General features: G+C 32.9%; 1 protein-coding gene and 1 pseudogene across 1 annotated transcript in view; one reads left to right on the top strand and one right to left on the bottom strand.

Annotated features, from left to right (window-relative positions):
- Mcmdc2 (minichromosome maintenance domain containing 2) overlaps positions 1-18,436 on the bottom strand; it is a 39,137-nt gene that overhangs the window by 6,864 nt on the left and 13,837 nt on the right. The window contains exons 8-13 of the mRNA XM_078017116.1: positions 16,623-16,860; positions 10,338-10,543; positions 8,452-8,618; positions 7,603-7,782; positions 4,169-4,311; positions 651-760 (exon numbers count right to left, since the gene is read on the bottom strand). Of these exons, the coding sequence (XP_077873242.1) occupies positions 651-760; positions 4,169-4,311; positions 7,603-7,782; positions 8,452-8,618; positions 10,338-10,543; positions 16,623-16,860 (1,044 nt within the window). The remainder of the gene's footprint in view (positions 1-650; positions 761-4,168; positions 4,312-7,602; positions 7,783-8,451; positions 8,619-10,337; positions 10,544-16,622; positions 16,861-18,436) is intronic.
- LOC120883792 (U6 spliceosomal RNA) lies at positions 18,115-18,212 on the top strand (annotated as a pseudogene).

Raw genomic sequence — 18,436 nt, 5'->3', positions numbered from 1 at the left:
AATATCTAATTCACAAAAACTTTGTGAGAATAACTTTACTCATCCTTAAGAGCTCTTTTGTAATTTTAAGAGCAAAAATATAGTAATTGCCATTCATTTCAAATGATTAAGTGCAGTAGTTAGTATTAAATTTTCCAATTCAGAGAAGGTGGTTCTTTTGGCTATGTGCCTAACTCCACTGTGGGGGACTGCTTGGCAAATGTTGCATGTTTTATTTATCTTATTATTTATTTATTATTTTTAAAATTAATTTTTGCAGTACTGGATTGAACCCAGGGACACTACCATTGAAGTACAGCCCTAGCCCTTTTTCTTTTTTTTATTTCTGAGACAGGGTCTGGCTAAATTTCGAAGGTTGGCCTCCAACTTTTTGATCCTTTTGCCTCAGGCTTGCCTCCCAAGTTGCTGGGATTACAGGCATGTGCCACCAAATCTGGTTTGTATATAAACTTAATTCATTTCATGTCTTGTATTAATAAGTACTCCTTCCCCCCTAGAATTCTTTAAGCAGCACCAAAGTTCAAGTATTGACGCACTCATGCATAATAAGGAACTAATGTTTAAAATATATTTAACAATTTAATAAATGAAGAATATTGAAGTTTAAATAAAATTTATCTGTAGAGATCATTAATAATTTAATACATTACCATATTTCAATGTGAGAGATGTTTCAAATAATAAAGCTGCAATTAGTACATCTTCTTTGAGCACTTTATTCCTTAAATTCAGTCGTGCATGGGCTTCAGATAAGGAAACCCTAAGAAACAAAATTGATGCCAGTAAAAATATGTTGATATTACAAAAATATATTTTGGTAGAAATAAACAAGACACATAAGAATATGACCACACAGATGAAAGAACAACATATTCTTTTTTTTTTTAAACACTATGTTCTTTTTTTTTTATCTTTATTTTATTTTTATGTGGTGCTGAGAATCGAACTCAGTGCCTCACGCATGCTCGGCTACTACTTGAGCCACATCTGCAGCCCCAAGAACAACATATTCTTACTTTAAAAATTGTAGATCTTTTTAGAATATTTTAATAGACTATTATTTATAGACTATTACAGGACAAGCAAGAATCCTCACTTACTATCAAAGAATGGTTTCTATCCTAGCTGCTCCTCATCATTCCACCCAACTACTACAACTTAAGTTCTGTTCAGATAAATATGTAGTTGGGAAAGTAAACCTAACTAAATATCTTTAAGACACATCCTTAATGTTTTCATCTAGTTCTTCATCTATCTGATGTCTTTGTATAATCTTGCAATTTCAAAAGTGGAAAGGATCTCTGAGTTCAAATTTCAAATTCCTATCAGATAAGTGAATTTTCTCTAAAACATCCAGTTTCTTATACTTCTAGCATTTACTGTTTCATGAGGCAATCTTTTCCTCTGTTTTTAAAAATTTAACCAGCTTCTATTATCTGGAAGATCTTCCTTAAGCTTTCATTAGATGATGTAATATAACTGAATGACTCTTGGACTTGAGAATCAGAAAACCTATGCTGTTTCTCTAGAATTTTCTAGCCATGTGATTTTATATAAATTGACTCATGAGAATGTTTTGGAATTCAACTGTAAAACAAGAATACTAAGTAAAGGCATTTGAAAGTTTTGCAACTAACCTACAAAGCTTACATACATCTAAAGTGAAATTGGTTTCAATGCAATTGTCACTGGTCTCTTATTCTATCTTTTTATACTATAGAATAAGCATAATACCTCTCACATGTGATGGCCCTTCAAATATTCATGTAACTGGGCTGGGGTTGTTACTCAGTGGTAGTGTGCACTTGCCTGGGATGTGTGAAGCTCTGGGTTTGATTCTCAGCACCACATATAAATAAAACTCTTTTTAAATATGATATGTCAAGAGCATTGTAATGTTTTGAGCAACCAATAAAAAAGGTCTATCAACAAAAAAATATTTTAAAAATATTCATGTAACTTTTGTAGTTGCCCCATGTTTTCTTTTTTCCAAGTTATATATTCCTAGTACCTTTACTATGTCATAAGGGTTGGGGTTGTAGCTCAGTAGTAGAGTAGGGTTTGATCCCCAGTGTCAGGAAAATAATGAAAAAAATAGTAAGTCATGAGACATAATTTTCAGCCCTTCACCATCCTGGCTACCCTCCTTGTGAGGAAACAGGACTTTTAGAAGTTCAAAGCAATACAATTTGATCTGAGTATTTTAAATATTACTTAATAAAATGGAAAGCACTTTGTAATTGGTTGTTATTTTAAAAATGTTTAGCCAGGTTCAGTGGCACATGCCTGTAATCCCAGTGGTTCAGGAGGCTGAGACAGGAGGATCATGAGTTCAAAGCCAGCCTCAGTAACAGTGAGGTGCTAAGCAACTCTGTGAGACCCTGTCTCTAAAAAAAATACAAAATAGGGCTAGGGATGTGGCTCAATGGTTGAGTGCCCCCAAATTCAATTCCCAGTACCAAAAAAAAAAAAAAAAAAAGTTCATCAGAGAGTTGATTTCTACCTAGGCTTATCTTTTGCATTTTTCAGCTGCTTGAAGATACAGCTGAAACAAATTAACTAAACGTATCATAGACCTCTTCTTGATCTTTCCTGACAGTTTTTCATCTGTTTTTTTATTAAATATTTTTAGTTATAAATGGACACAATACCTTTATTTTATTTATCTATTTATTTATTTTAATGTGGTGCTGAGAATCGAACACAGTGCCTCACATGTGCTAGGCAAGCACTCTGCCAGTGAGCCACAACCCCAGTCTATCATCTGTTTTATTTAATGCTACAGCAATAACAAGTTTATTTATTTATTTATTCATTCATTCATTCATTTAGTGGATTATTTTACTCCTGATCCATCCTATAATTTGTTGGAGATAATACTTTTTTTTTGGCGAGGGGGGGAGGAGGTGTACTGGGAATTGAACTTAGGGGCATTTGACTACTGAGCCACATCCCCAACCCTATTTTGTATTTTCTTTAGAGACAGGGTCTCACTGAGTTGCTTAGCACTTCACTGTTGCTGGGGCTGGCTTTGAACTCTTGATCCTCCTGCCTCAGCCTCTGGAGCTGCTGGGATTACATACCTGTACCACTGTACCATGCTGGAGATTATACTTTAATATTGTATCAAATGAAGTAATTCTCTAATAATAGGTGACTATATAAATTATGGTAAAAGCATATCACAATGTCCACACATCACAATTAAGTTACATTTAATGATGTAACTATTAAAATGGAATAAGGTAATTCTGTATATGCCTGATTCTATTTGGGCAAAAAAGCATATTTCATATCCACATGAAAATATAGATGTATATATTTATAAGCTTATATATATGTTTAATATATTAATTTGGGGAGGTCCCAGAGATTGAACTCAGGGCATTCAATCACATGCCCAGCCCTATTTTGCATTTTATTTAGAGTCAGGATCTCCCTGAGTTGTTTAGCACCTCACTGTTGCTGAGGCTAGCTTTGAACTTGTGATCCTCCTGCCTCAGCCTCCTGAGCTGCTGGGATTACAGGAGAGTGCCACTGCATCCTGCTTAACACATTAATTTTAAAATATATAACAATTGAATAAAATATATTTTACATACCATATTTAAATTATATATTATGTATATGCTAGCATTTGAATGGATAATTTCTGGAAGAATACATAAAAACTGTCAACAGTGACTATCTCTGGGATAACAGTGATTATAAGAATAGGTAGAGTTAGGATACTTGTCATTTTAGACTTTATAATGTCTGTACTTCCTTTTATAATAAAGATTACTTTTTAACATTTTAAGGAACAGTAACAGATGAGTCCATTAAAGTATTTAAAAGTACAGGAACAATATATTTAAGAAATATTTAAGAAATCTTCTAGGTACTACTACAAAATACTTAGACTATAAATATCCACATTTTAAAAAAACAAAAATCATTTGATATTTTTCTCAGACACATACTAAAATAAACTTAGTGAAAAAAAATTATTAGAGGTTCATATGAGTAAAAATAAATTATTAAGTCCTCTTAAATTCTTTTGGGACAAGGTATATTATAAACCAACCAATCAGCGATCAAACAGAGAAACAAATTAAATGGATAACATAAGTTAAATACACCACTTAAAACTCAATACTGCCTTTAAAATCTTGAACTGAATACCTACAAATATTTTAATGCAGATGCTGACAGTTTTGATCCATATATAAAATCTGTTCTGATTCTTCGACTGGCTAGATAATAGCCATGAATCATTCTTTCTGCCTCCATGCTGAATTCTACATCCAAATTCTTTGCAAAAGCCAGTAGCTAAATTAAAAGTGAAAAATTTAAGAGATGTAAGTTTTATTATAGAATCTATAACAAAAATCCAAAGATTTTGGTATCTTATAATTTGAAGTTTGCATATTTTAAAAAATTAAGTAAATATCTGAGGCCATCTCAAAGTCACTAGGCACTTTAAATCAGTCTTATGCTTGAAAAAAATATTAAAGTTTATCTAGAATAATCTCCCTCATGGTGCAAGTATAATGTATTTGAAAGACTGACTAGTCTTTCAGTGAGAGAAAGGCTCATCTCCCTCAGAAGTTCATTTTTCTTTTGAATAGTTTTCTTTGACAGTTTATTTCCACATATCTTTATTTTTCTGGCCCTAGAGCTACTTAGTTTTCTAACTTCCCTTCCTTCTTTTTAAAGAACACTTAACTGAACATTTGAAGTGAGGGAGGCACTACATTAACTGCTGTGATGGTGGGCCCTGGAGATTCAGGAAGATTTAGATAGAGAATAATTCTTTTTTTTTTTAATATTTATTTTTTAGTTCTCGGCGGACACAACATCTTTGTTGGTATGTGGTGCTGAGGATAGAACCCGGGCCACACGCATGCCAGGCGAGCGCGCTACCGCTTGAGCCACATCCCCAGCCCAAGAGAATAATTCTTTAACACAAAGATTGCCACTGTTTTCTCTAAGTTTTTTTTGAAATATTTTTTTTAGTTGTAGATGGACACAATATCTTTATTTTATTTATTTTTATGTGGTGCTGAGGCTCGAACCCAGTGTCTCACACATGTGAGGCAGGTTCTTTACCACTGAGCTATAATCCTGGCCCTCTGAGTCTTTATCTTTTCTTTCTTTCTTTCTTTCTTTTTTTTTTTTAAATTTCTGAGTCCCAGTTCCTTATTAAGTCCTTATTCATGGCATAATTTCCAGATTTTTCACTATACTAGTTGTTTTCTACTTTTTCAATTCAAGAACCAAAGGGAAAAAATAACTATAATAAGGTTGCTATTAACTATAATATTTGCATTTTTAAATATAACCTCTTAAAAAAAGTATATAGCTATATCCTGGATTGGAAATAACCTGTATGGAAGTGTCCTGTCCTTATTCTCCTTGCACTACAATTCTCTCCAGGCCTTCATAACTGTATAATAATACAACTGATATTAATTAATTAATAACATCAATATCCCTAAGTTTTATCCCATGGTGGCATGATGATATACCACTTATATTGACCCTTAGGGGATATCTTGCTCTAGCTACTGGAAATGCTGTCAGTAATAGCTTCTAGCTGACATCTCCTTCAGGGATTGCCTTAGGACAGGTCACATCATATAACTGGTTGACACAGAAGTAAAGAAGGCATTATGAAGCTCCTCTCTGTTTGTCCAAAGCTAAACAACTCTGATTGGTCACCTTAGCTCCAGAGTTCCTTGTAGGCCAGCAGAAGCTAACATTGGGCCTGTATGGCAGCTTGACTCCTCCCTCTGCCTAATCTGGCTTCATCCCTTCCTCAGGTATTGATAGAACTCCCTAAAACACATTGGCACACTAAACTCTGCCTTCTCAACATGCAGTCTACCTTCAAGAGAGCCCAGACTGCAACAAACCCACTCTGATTTGTGTGGTAGACAGATTTGTCTTGCAAACAACCTATTTTCACCATTTTATTTGTCTACTAACATCTAAACTGTTTGTTACAGTCTGACAAATCAACTAAACTTCTGTCTGAGAGCTTCTTGGATTACTGTAAATTGCCAAATCCCTGTGAATCCATAATTCAGTTTTTACACTAGTCAAGCTGATCTTCTCATAGTTTCCATACATACTTATTTCAACTTCTGTGTCTTTGTACCTACTGTGATTCTTATTTAAAATATACATCCTTCCTGCCATTTAAATTTTACTTTTTCTTAAGGCCCAACTAAAGTCCTGCCTCCTCCATGAAGTTTTCCCAGCTCTTGCATTCTACATTGATATTTTCATTTCTGAATTCCAAAATACTTATAGTTGGCACCACTCAGCTTAGCTTGAGTTGTTCCTTAATTGTTTCATGTATCTTGTTTTTAATGTCAATTAAATAATAATTTTAAAAAAGAGTTTTATATTTCTATGCGAATATAAAAGAACAGAAATAGGCTAATATATGTGAAGTATTCATTACATACCTGACTAATAAATCCATAGTTTTTTGTTTTGTCACTTTTCAGGAAAAAATAAGCAAAAATTTCTCTGGGTCTATATCTAGTGCCCCAATTCCAAGAAACTAACTATTCTTATGTATTAAGAAAAAAAAACCCCTTACTATATCTTAAATATTATTCATTTTCTATTCTAGTCTATGTGAACAAGTAATGTTTTTAATCCATTTTAAAGTCCACCTTGTCTTTTAGCCTTTTACCCAGGCAAGATGCTGAGAAGACAGGTATGAAGAAAAAAAATTTAATAGCCAGGTTTCCACTGCCAAATATCACCTGTGCTGCCCAGATATTTTACTATAAATAGATTTCTAAACAGTTAAAAGTTATAGATATCTGTAAGCCTTTAATAACTATGACAATGATTACTAAATTTATATCATTTGCTCCTGAGTTTTCTGAATATTCCACAAATGTTTTCATAATGTTAGGACATTATGGGTTAGTGAGTCATACTACATATTACTGAAAGTAAGAATTCTGAAAATATTCATATGAGGGAAATCCCTTTGAATGGTCTGTAAAATGTGAAAAAAAGTGTGTAAATATATATATTATATATAAGTATAATAAATATAAATAATTTATATATATAAATATATATATTTATTTTCTGTAGAAAGGCTACTTATATATATTTATTACACTTATATATAAATAAAAGTGTAATAAATATAAATAATTTATATCTATAAATATATATATTTATTTTCTGTAGAAAGGCTGTTTTTTATTTTTTCAAAGCCCTAGTGATTTTGGACAGTAGTTCAAAGAATAATTTCCACAGTTTAGACATTTGGGGTTTTTTTTTTTTTTTAAGATGGAGTCTTGCTATTTTCCCAGGTTGGTCTTGACCTTGCAGTCATCCTGCCTCAACTTCCTGAGTAAAAAGGATTACAGGCACATATCCTGTGCCCAGCTTAAACTCAATATTTTAATATCTATTTCCTTACATAGTTGTTTATTTAATCATAATCCTAAATGATTTCTATAAATGGCCTTAAAGTGGAAGCACTTGGAATAAAAGAATCCTACATGAAGAATGCTCAAAAAGACTTCTATTAAAGTTGGAAATGTTAATACATGCATTCTGGATAACCACTGTATCTACCTTTACCTTTTCAAAATCTTCAGTTGTGAACTGTTTAGAAGCAAAATAAAATAGCCCTTCAGGATCAATAGCTTTCTTTAAAGTATGTTGCACAGTAGGAAAATGTGGGTGGCAAGGAGATGATTCATTGCAGTTAATTAGTAATCCGAATGTCTCTACAAGGTTAGCTGGAATCAAGCTGCAATCCTACATCAAACCAAAAAGTAACAACAGGCAGACAGTAAGCTACAGAATTTTCACAATTTGGAAATAATTAATTATAAATTGATTATTATATATAATTTATTGTTCAAAATGTCAAATATTTTATCAATTACAATTTAAAGCATTATGTAAATAGCCTGGGAACTTGTAAAGAGTTTTATTTTTTTAAATAAAGCTCTTCGTTAAGTATTATCTTATACATTATTAAAGACTTTCCAGTTACTGATTCAAATTTCTACTAAGAAGACATCTGATTTGCATGACTAAAAAAATCCTAAAATCAGGGATGGGGATGTACTCCATTGTAGAGCACTAGTCTGGCATGCATGAGCCCCTGGGTTTAATTCCCAGCACAACACACACACACACACACACACACAAAAGAAAAAAAATTAAAAATAAAAATTTAAACAATTGGGTTATTATTGTTTATAAAACCTGATATAAAAATGGGTTAATAACAAAACATTAAGAAGATATATCAAGGACTGGGGATATAGCTTAGTTTGTAGAGTGTTTGCCTTGCATGCATAAGACCCTAGGTTCAATCCCCAGCACCACAATAAAAAAAAAAGAAGAAGAAATATGATATATTAAAATCTGCAACAAAATTCCCTGAATGACATTCTAACAATTAAGTGTATACCTTACCATCTGACCAATTAGAGTGTTGTTTTTCTGTGTATTTCTCCTTGAAGATGAATCCATATCAACAAAAGACCAAAAACTGCACTGAACTGGAAAAGTCATTTGTTGATCAATATCATCCCCAAACTTCTTTCCTGGGATGTATACTGTAATGCTTCTGCTCTCCAAAACTAAGTTCAGAAGACATTATCCATTTGTTACTTAAGTTCATTTTGGTCTATATCTATACAAATTAATACCAAATATCATTATATAAAATTTTACTGTCTAAAATTCAGATGGTGAAGATAACTAAATTTGATTGTTTTGCAAAATATTACTAAATTAGAGCACCTGCCATAAAAAAAGAATACGACAAGAAAAGATTAAATGTTAATGTTTCCCATGACTTGATGAGAACGTCTAGTCCAAAGCATGTGGCTGAAATTGTGGTTGGGCATCTGGGTGGAGTAGGCAGAGGTCTAGAAGATTGGTCATAAAGAGTGCACTACAGGGCTATGGTTGTGCTCAGTGGTAGAGCACTTGCCTAGCATGTGTGAGGCACTGGGTTCGATGCTCAGTACCACATACAAATAGATAAAATAAAGGTCAATCAACAATTTAAAAATATTTTTAAAAAGAGTGGACTTGGAAGTTAAAATTAAGTGATGTCCTTTTATGTGGCAAAAAATGATAGCAAGTGGACCATCCATGTAGGAGTATGAGAGGAAAAGACAAAATGAGTACAATGAGTGGGAGAAAATATACTTCAAATTCAGTAATATTAAAACCCAAGCCATCATTGTCCTCTGCTCCCTATGTCTCTGTGTTCATCATTCATAATTGGTGGCATACCATCCGTACACTTAAAACTTGAACAATAAATTGTGGAAACAGCCTATTGTTCTTTCTATCCTTCTTTCACCATTTATAACCAATCTAAATTCAATGCTATTCTTAGAATCCTACTTCCCAAATATATTTTTTAATTAATTTTCTTTTTATTCACGATAATAGTCTTTTGTGACCATATTTACTTTTCTCTTAGGTCATAGGATAAATGTATATTTAACTGTATAGAAACTGCTGGCTAGAGGAGTTTTCAAAATGGCCATACATACCTAATTAAAATTTTTTAAAATGGTGGTACCATTTGACACTCCCACCAATTCAGATACTCCACATTCTCAACAATGTTGTTGCCCATCTTTGTAAACCTGGCCCAACCAGCATTACCCAAACACCAAAACCAGAAAAGAAAGCACAAGAAAACAAAACTACAGATCAATATCTCTCATGAACATAGATGCAAAAATTCTTAACAAAGTAGCAGTCAAATTCAACAATATATAAAAAGAAGTAGAGACCACAACCAAGTGGGTTTATCCCATGTATGCAAGACTCGTTCAATGTTCAAAATCAATTAATGTTAGTTATCACATCAACAGGTCAAAGAAGAAAAACCGCATGATCAGATTAATATATATAGAAAAATCATTTAACAAAATCCAACACTCATTTATAATAAGAAATTTCAGGAAACTAGAAATAGAAGGGAACTTTCTCAGCTTAATAAAACATCACAAAAATTGTTCAGCTAACATCATACTTAATGGTGGGAAACTTGAAGCTTTCCCACTAAAATCAGGAACAATGCTTTTCAACATTATCCTGGAAGTCTTAGTTAACGCAATAAGAAAAGAAGAAGAAAAAATTCTGGCCCAATACAAAGTAATCTCACATGTTAGAACAACTCAAAGCAAAAGCTAAAACATTGCATTTACATATTAAGTTTCTCTGTTTTTATTTATAAAACTGAAATGAGAAATGACATTTAATATAATTTATCAATTGCTAAAAGTGTAATACTATCAAGTAAAAAGTGAAAATTTGATAAAAATATTGTTTACCTGATTGAAGTTGTTCAAGTTTATCTTTTTTGTGTGAAGACAAGTCTCCTATAAAGCAGATACCATCTTTAGCTAACAAAGCACTGCCAGCTTGAATGCTAACTGCTCCAGTTCCATATTTATTTCTGGATAGAGTAGGAAAAATTTCAGTAGAGACTGGATGGCGTATACCATGGGGAAAAAGGTTTATGCTAAAATTCAAAAGCCTAGGGAAAAATAATTTATTCATTACTACTATTTAATATTTTATTTTCAGAAGTCATAAAGTATTAACAGATACACAATTAAATTGAATTTGATTTAGCATCTAATATACCTGTGTATACTAGCTAGGGGCTAGGTATAAGAACATGAAACTTGGTCCCCAACTTGCACAGCCCACTCTAGAAGAGACATAAAAAAACTAACATACAATGTGATGAGTACTAAAATCTTGTCTTTAAGACACACATAAGTATTATTTTATAATAATAATAAGTGAGTATTATGGGCTAGGGTGGTAGCTCAGTGGTAGAGCGCTCGCCTCGCACGTGCTGGACCCTGGGTTCAATCCTCAGCACCACATACAAAAAAAAAAAAAAAAACAAGTGAAATAAAGGTGTTGTGTCCAACTACAACTAAAAAATAAATACATAAAAAAGTGAGTATTATTATTTTTTCCTGGGGAAAAGGAGTCCGAGGAAGCTTCAGAGAGACAATATTGGAATTGGGCATTGTCTTTTTATGGATTGCTTTCTTTTTCATATTCAAAATCTTTACATTAGGTTTGTCAATGTCTCATCAGATCTACTGATGCTTCTGTATCACAGCAATTCTTGATATACCCTTTCAGTCTCTAACCCTCTTTAATTGCCTCGATTTCTTCACTTCTCATATTCTGAGAAAGGAATATGATTATCTTAGCTTAGCTTTAAAATTCTTGCCACAGAAATTACAACTTGCTGATGCAATCAAGTGTGATAAGCAGATGTAGACATGCAATGCAAAAGAAGTTGAGATAGTATCCCTTTAGATGTGGATAGGAGGATGTTATAAAATATGTTTAATGTATATGCCATTCCAAGGAATTTGAATATTAGTTTGGAGATATAAAATGAGGGAATGACATTTAAAGAAACTTTTCAAGCCTGTAAGAGCAGTGGTTCTCACCCTTAGATCACGTTAAAATCACTGGCAGAGCTTTTCAACAAATTCCAATGCCAGGTTCTACTCCAAACCACTTAGAATCTACGGAAGTGGTACCCAGTCCTAAGTTATTTTTAGTTTTATTATTTCGAGATGGAGAATCTTGCTGGGGGTTGCCCAGACTGGTCTTGTACTTGCATGTTGAAGTGATCTTTTCACCTCAGACTTCTGAGTAGGTGGGGCTCTAGGTATGCAGCACAATGCCTGGCTATATATTTTTTAAACCTGGCTATATATTAGACCCAGGTAACTCTGGGATGTAGCCAGGCTGGCAACCTCGTGATATGAAACAATGGGCCTCAAACTTGTCTAAAAATTGGAATCAGCCGTGTAGTGGTGCATGCCTGTAATTCCAGCAGCTCAGGAGGTGGAGGCAGGAGAATCCTGAGTTCAAAGTCAGCTTCAGCAAAAGTGAGGTGGCAAGCAACTTAATGTGTCTCTGTCTCTAAATAAAATACAAAATAGGGCTGGAGATGTGGCTCAGTGGCTGAGTGCTCCTTTTTCAATCCAAATAAATAAATAAATAATTGGAATCAACTTTTGAGAAATTTCCAAAACTGATGCAAGGGGTTGGGGTGGTGGTTCAGCAGTAGAGTGCTCGCCTAGCACGTGTGAGACCCTGGGTTCATCCTCAGGTCCATATTAAAAGAAAGTAAATAAAATACAGGTTTTAAATTTTTTTTAATTAAAAATATTTTTAAAAACTGATACAAGGTCACAGAATACAAGGTCAAAATAAAAAATCAATTTTATTTCTATATGTCTATAGCAAATGACAGAAATATTTAATATTTCTAAGATATAAATTCTCTCCAAAAGTTATTTGTAAGTTAAATGCAGTAACAATCAAAATCAAAATCCTTAAAAGCTTTTTGAGGGTGGAGGGAATGTTGGTATTAATATTGATTATAAATTTTATAAGAAAATACAAAAGGCCTATAGAAGTTTCTAAAGTTTTGAAAATGAAGACTAAGATTGCATCATTTGGTTTCAAGACTGAACATAGAGTCATAATAATCAAGGCAGTGAGTGCAGTATTGACATAAGCATAGAAAACAGACCAAAGCAACAGAAAATAGAGTTCAAATAGTTCAATTTTATATTCAGTTTAATTTTCAACAATAGTACTAACTAATTTTCAACAATAGTACCAAAACAGGGATGGAGATATTGCTCCCAGCCTGGAATGCTCAAACCCTCTCCCCTGCAAAAAGACAGAAACAAAAATAAAACAAAAACAGGGAAAAGGAAGATCTTATCAACAGATGATGTAGAAAAATAAGACAAATGCATTGGAAAAACCATTAATCTTTTTTCCTACCTCATACCATATACACAAGTTGACTTGATATAAATTAAAGACATAATATTAAAGTTAAAATTATTACAATGCTTCTAGAAGAACATTTGTAAAAATCTTTGTGAAGTCAGGTACAGTGACATATGCCTATAATCCCAGTTACTCAGGAGGTTTAGGCACAAAGATCTTGAGCCTGAGGCCAGCCTAGGCAATTTAGCAAGACCCTGTCTCAAAATAAAAAATAAAATAAAATAAAAAGGGCTGGGGGTGTTGCTTAATGGTAGAGCACCCCTGGGTTCAATCTCTAGTATCACAAACAAAACAAAACTTCCTGAGCTTGAGGTAGGCAAAGATTTCTTAAACAAAACTCAGAAAACATGAAACATAAAAGAAAATAATAAGTTGAACTTTATCAAGGTAAAAGTTCTGCTCAAATTTTCTTTAAGAATTTTAAGAAAATTCTTTAAAAACAGTTTAGAATGAGAGAAATTTTCATACTACATATATGTGACAAAGGACACTGATCAAGAATGACACAACTAAAAAGAACTAAAACAGATACTTCATAAAACAAGATATACGAGTGGCCAATAAACATATGGAAAAGCTTATATGAGTACTCATTAGGGAAATGCAAGAACCACAAGATAGCACTTCACATCTACTAGAACAGCTAAAATGGAAAAGACTGGTAAGAAAATAAAAGAAGAAAATGACTGTCAATACTGGTGAGGATGGGGACAAAGAAAACACTTACATCTTTGTTAGAAATGTAAAATGGCACACACACTTTGGAAAACTGTCATTTACCTTATGACCCAGGAATTCCACCCCTAAGTATTTACCTAATATTAAAAAAAAAGCCCACAAAAAGAACTTTACCACATGCACCTCAGATAGAGCACTAATCTCCAGAATATATTAAGAACTCAAAAAACTTATCAAAAAAATCAATAAGTGGGCTAAGGAACTGAACAGATACTTCACAGAAGAAGAAATACAGTCAATCAACAAATATATGAAAAAATGTTCATCAACTCTAGCAATTACAGAAATGCAAATCAAACTACTTCATCTCACTCCAGTCAGAATGGCAATTATCAAGAAAAAAAGCAATAAGTTTTGGTGAGGATGTGGGGAAAAGGTACACTCAAACATTATTGGTGGGACTGCAAATTGGTGCAGCCACTTTGGAAAACAATATAGAGATTCCTCAAAAAACTTGGAATGGAACCACCATTTGACCCAACTACCCTACTCCTAGGTTTATACATAAAGAAATTAAAATCAGCATTCTACAGTGATGCAGCCACATCAAAGTTTATAGCAGCTCAATTCACAATAGCTAAACTATGGAAACAACCCAGATGCCCTTCAACAGATAAATGGATAAAGAAAATGTGGTACATACATACAGTGGAATATTACTTAGTCTTAAAGAAAAATAAAATTATGGCATTTGTAGATAAATGCATTAAGCTAGAGAACATCATGCTAAATGAAATAAGCCAATTCCAAAGAACCAAAGGCTGAATGTTTTCTCTAATAAGTGGGTGCTGATCCATAGTGGGCGTGGATAAGGAAGAATGAAGGAATTTTGGATTTGGCAGAGGGAATGAGGGGAGGAGTGGGGATGAGAAGAATGAGGGAATGAGAAGAATGGTAGAATGAGACAGACATTATTACCCTATATGTAAGATTACAATACTGGTGATTCTGCACCATGTACAGTCAGAGGAATGAGAAGCTATGCTTCATTGGTGTATAATGTGCCAAAATGCATTGTACTGTCATGTATAACCAATTAGAACAAATTAAAAAAAAATAAAAGAGAGATCAGTAGAATAGAAAAAGGGGACCAGGGAGGAAGGGGACAAGGGAAACAGGAGATAGTGGGGAATGGAATTGTTCAGGTTATATGGTTTTATTGTGTACACATATGAATGTGTTATAACAAATTTCATTCTATATTTATAATTCACCAATAAAAGGAAAAATTAAAAAATATATATTTAAACATGCTGAACTGGAGTTGTGGCTCAGGGGAAGAGTGCTCACCTAGCACATGCAAGGCCCTGGGTTCTATCCTCAGCACCATATAAAATAAATAAATAAAATAAAAAGTATCGAGTCCAACAATAAATAAATAAATAAATAAATAAATATATGTATATATATATATTTGTTGTATATATATATATATATGTTTACAACATATATGTATGTTTACAGCAGGACTCAGAGTATACCTAAGTGGTAGAGCATTTGACTAACATGTGCATGGCCTAGCACCAGGAAAAAAATAAAAAAAGAATGGTTACATCAGATTTATTTGTAATAGTCAAAACATGCAAAACCCAAATGTCCACCACAGGGAGTATAGATAAATAAACTGTGGTATATTCATACAATGAAATACTACTCACCAATAAAAATAATGAAGACACAAGTGAGTCAATCTTATTGATTGCTCATTATATTGAGCAAGAAAACGATACACAAAAGAGTGTGCATTGTATGGTTCCATTTATATGAAGTTCAAGAATAGGAAAATTAATCTATGGTAACAGAAATCATCTGTGGAAATAGGAATTAGAAGAGAGAGACATATTTCTAGAGTGATGAAAATAGTTTTATTATGGTTATGGAGCATATACATTCGTAAAACCTCACTGTTTTAAATAATATTATCTGATTATTTCACTATATATAAATTTTACCTAGAAACAAACAAACAAAAACCAGATTTCTCATACAGCTCCAAATACCATAAGAAAAGTCACACTGATTACAAACAGAAAAAGAGATAAAGGCCTTGATTTCCAACAGGTATCACAACTCAATAAGAAACAGGTAAACAGTTTAATAGGAAAAAATGACAATAGCCAAGAACAGGAAGTTCATGGAAAAATAACACAATGCTTAGTAAGCTCTAAATTATGCTAAAGTTTATTTCCAATTCAAGAAATACAAATTAAATTCCATTTTCACTCATCAGATGGCAAAATTTAAAGTTTGATATTAGAGTCGGTGAGGCTATGAGGAAGCTTTAAATACTTGAGAGTATTAATGTTCTATTAGTGGAGGAATAAATTGGTGCAATCTGTAGCACTTAACAACAAATTTACATTGTCAGTAATGGTTTAACTTTAATGAAATTCATCTGTTTGATAAATGTTAATTTGAATTTTTAAAAAATTCAACTTCATTTTATAAATTTATTTTTGCCTTAGAATTGCAAAAAAGATATAAATGTAAAGAGTTTATTTCCAGTTTCATAAACATTTAAGTAACCTATTTTTTAAAAAGGTACTTGCTAGTGGGGAGCCCCAAAATGCTGAGCAGAGGCTTATTCCAACCCCCCTGCAAAAAGCCCGGTAATTTTGACATTTTTTAATAGCCTCATTTGGGTGTAGTGAACCAATATTATTGAATAGGATCTGTAAAAAAAATATGAAAATGGCTTGTTGGCTCATAGGGAGAAGATTATTTAAAAATAAAAACAAGGTACAAAAGCAGAATGCTGAGCTAGGGAATTGGGGAGTTGAGCCTACGAAAGATGCATTCATTTGTAAAGGTTTGATTGGTGATATTCATTAAAACTTTGGTTAGAGTCTCAAAATATTGAAAGCAGTTATTCCAATGCTCACTTCATGTTTTAAAAATTTTAACTTCATTGATAAAGCTGATTTAAATACTTAGTACTTAGATACTCATCTTGAAATAATACTAATGGGAAGGATTTATGCAATTCTGTGACCAACTTATAATTTGTAAAAGTTCATTACACATTATTTTACCTGTCTACAAGTAGAGTATCACTTGTTATAATTAAAATATCCAGGCAATCTTCTGATTCCTTGTTACGGTCACTTGTCTGTACTAGACTCATCAACAAACAGAGTTTGAGTAAATTGTAAGTCCCAGGAGGAACAATGTGTGATGCAAAGATATTGGCAAGTATCGCTGTAAACTTCCAGCATGAGCTAGAAGTCAAGGAGAGGAGGCATCTGAAGTTGTCACTAATTCCTGAAGGAACTGAATGTAACAAACAAAACAAAACAAAACAAAAAAAATTATAGACACTTAAATTCCAGTTATTCAAAATGAAATTATCATTCTCCTAATGATGCCGTATTCAAATTTTTATATTAAGTTATGAGTGGAGGTCATGCTTGTCTATCCTTTCTATCCCAGAGAATGAAAAAAAAAAAAGAAAGAAAATAAAATAAAAGAAAGCAGTCACCTCACTGCTCATATAAATTGTCTATGGATTGAAAGCAAATCTTTCTATACCCCTAAGACATAAATGAGCAAAGCAAATCATGGGGCTCCTATATTGCTGAATTTGATCCTGCATTTCTATGTCTGAAATAATATCAACTTCTGTGAGAGCTAATGAGAAAAATGGGAACTACTGGAATATTGTGGTTTAAAAGAAAGATTTATATTCCATTAGTTTGAAAGCACTATCTTGTAGTATATTGTAATAATCTAGATCTTCTCCACCCCCTCACTCTTTACAGCTCCTGAAAAGGGTAATTTATCCAATTTGTAAGTTTGGTAGGAACAGCTGAGCTATGCATGAATAACGGTCCCCTTCTTTCTCTTGGCTGCCATCATAGATTTCATCATAAATTCCTCTATTCTCCTAACCCATATATAAAAGATACCTATCTTAGTCCAGCTCTTGCCACATGTGGTAGATTAAATCTGTATAATTCTGGAATACAGCATAAAAAATCCTACTTTTCCACCGACAAATAAATCATGTTCTGCTACCAAAGTCAATAAATCTTGAATTACTTCACAGTAGAAAATATAAAAAGTCATTGAACTGTCTGTGTGTGGTCCATTAGTGCTTGTTTTCTTCAACATTTTTGTTTTTTTAAGTTTTCTCTTCAAGATAAATTGAGGTATCTAGAATCCACTTATACTTAAAGTATACAGGTTGGGCATCTCTATTACTATAGACAATTACTTAGGGATTCCAAAAAAAATTCTACTCCATTCAAGATTTAACCAGCCTTTCCTTCATTTACATATTTGTGAACCAAGTTAAAACATTAGGTTGGCTTTCTGTTTTTGTTTACATAATGCAAAATTATGTTGAAGCTGTTAAAGGAAATTTTTAGTAATAAAGGTGATAGTTTGGCCCCATCTACCTTTATCTGGTATCTTATTTTAGGACTCAGATGAGGAAAAGGGTGTTATTTTATTGAGCTCTCTTTCTCAGATTAACAGTCATTTTTTATTGCCTTCGCTAGAAAATAACAGGCACTGTGGAACACTGTGGCAGCACATACACCAAAACTGAAATGATACACAGAAGATTAGTATGGCTGTTGGGCAAGGATGACAGGCAAATTTGTTAGATATTTCATATTAAAATAACAAATGAAATAAATAAAAGGTATTGTAGAAAAACTCTTTGGCATCCTGAATCTCTTTCTTATTGCTAATTATAAAACAATCAAAATAACTTAAACAAACTTTTTGAGACAGGGTCTTGCTACGTTGCCCAGGCTGGCCTCCCACTCCTGGGCTCAACTGATCATCCTGCTTCAGCGTCTCAAATAGCTGAGATTACTGGTGCATGCCACCTTACCAGGTT

This window comes from Ictidomys tridecemlineatus, chromosome 7, assembly GCF_052094955.1.
Source record: "Ictidomys tridecemlineatus isolate mIctTri1 chromosome 7, mIctTri1.hap1, whole genome shotgun sequence".
In the NCBI taxonomy this organism is placed as follows: Eukaryota; Metazoa; Chordata; class Mammalia; order Rodentia; family Sciuridae; genus Ictidomys; species Ictidomys tridecemlineatus.
The sequence above is the reverse complement of the archived record's forward strand: the minus strand, read 5'-3'. Positions and strand labels throughout refer to the sequence as shown.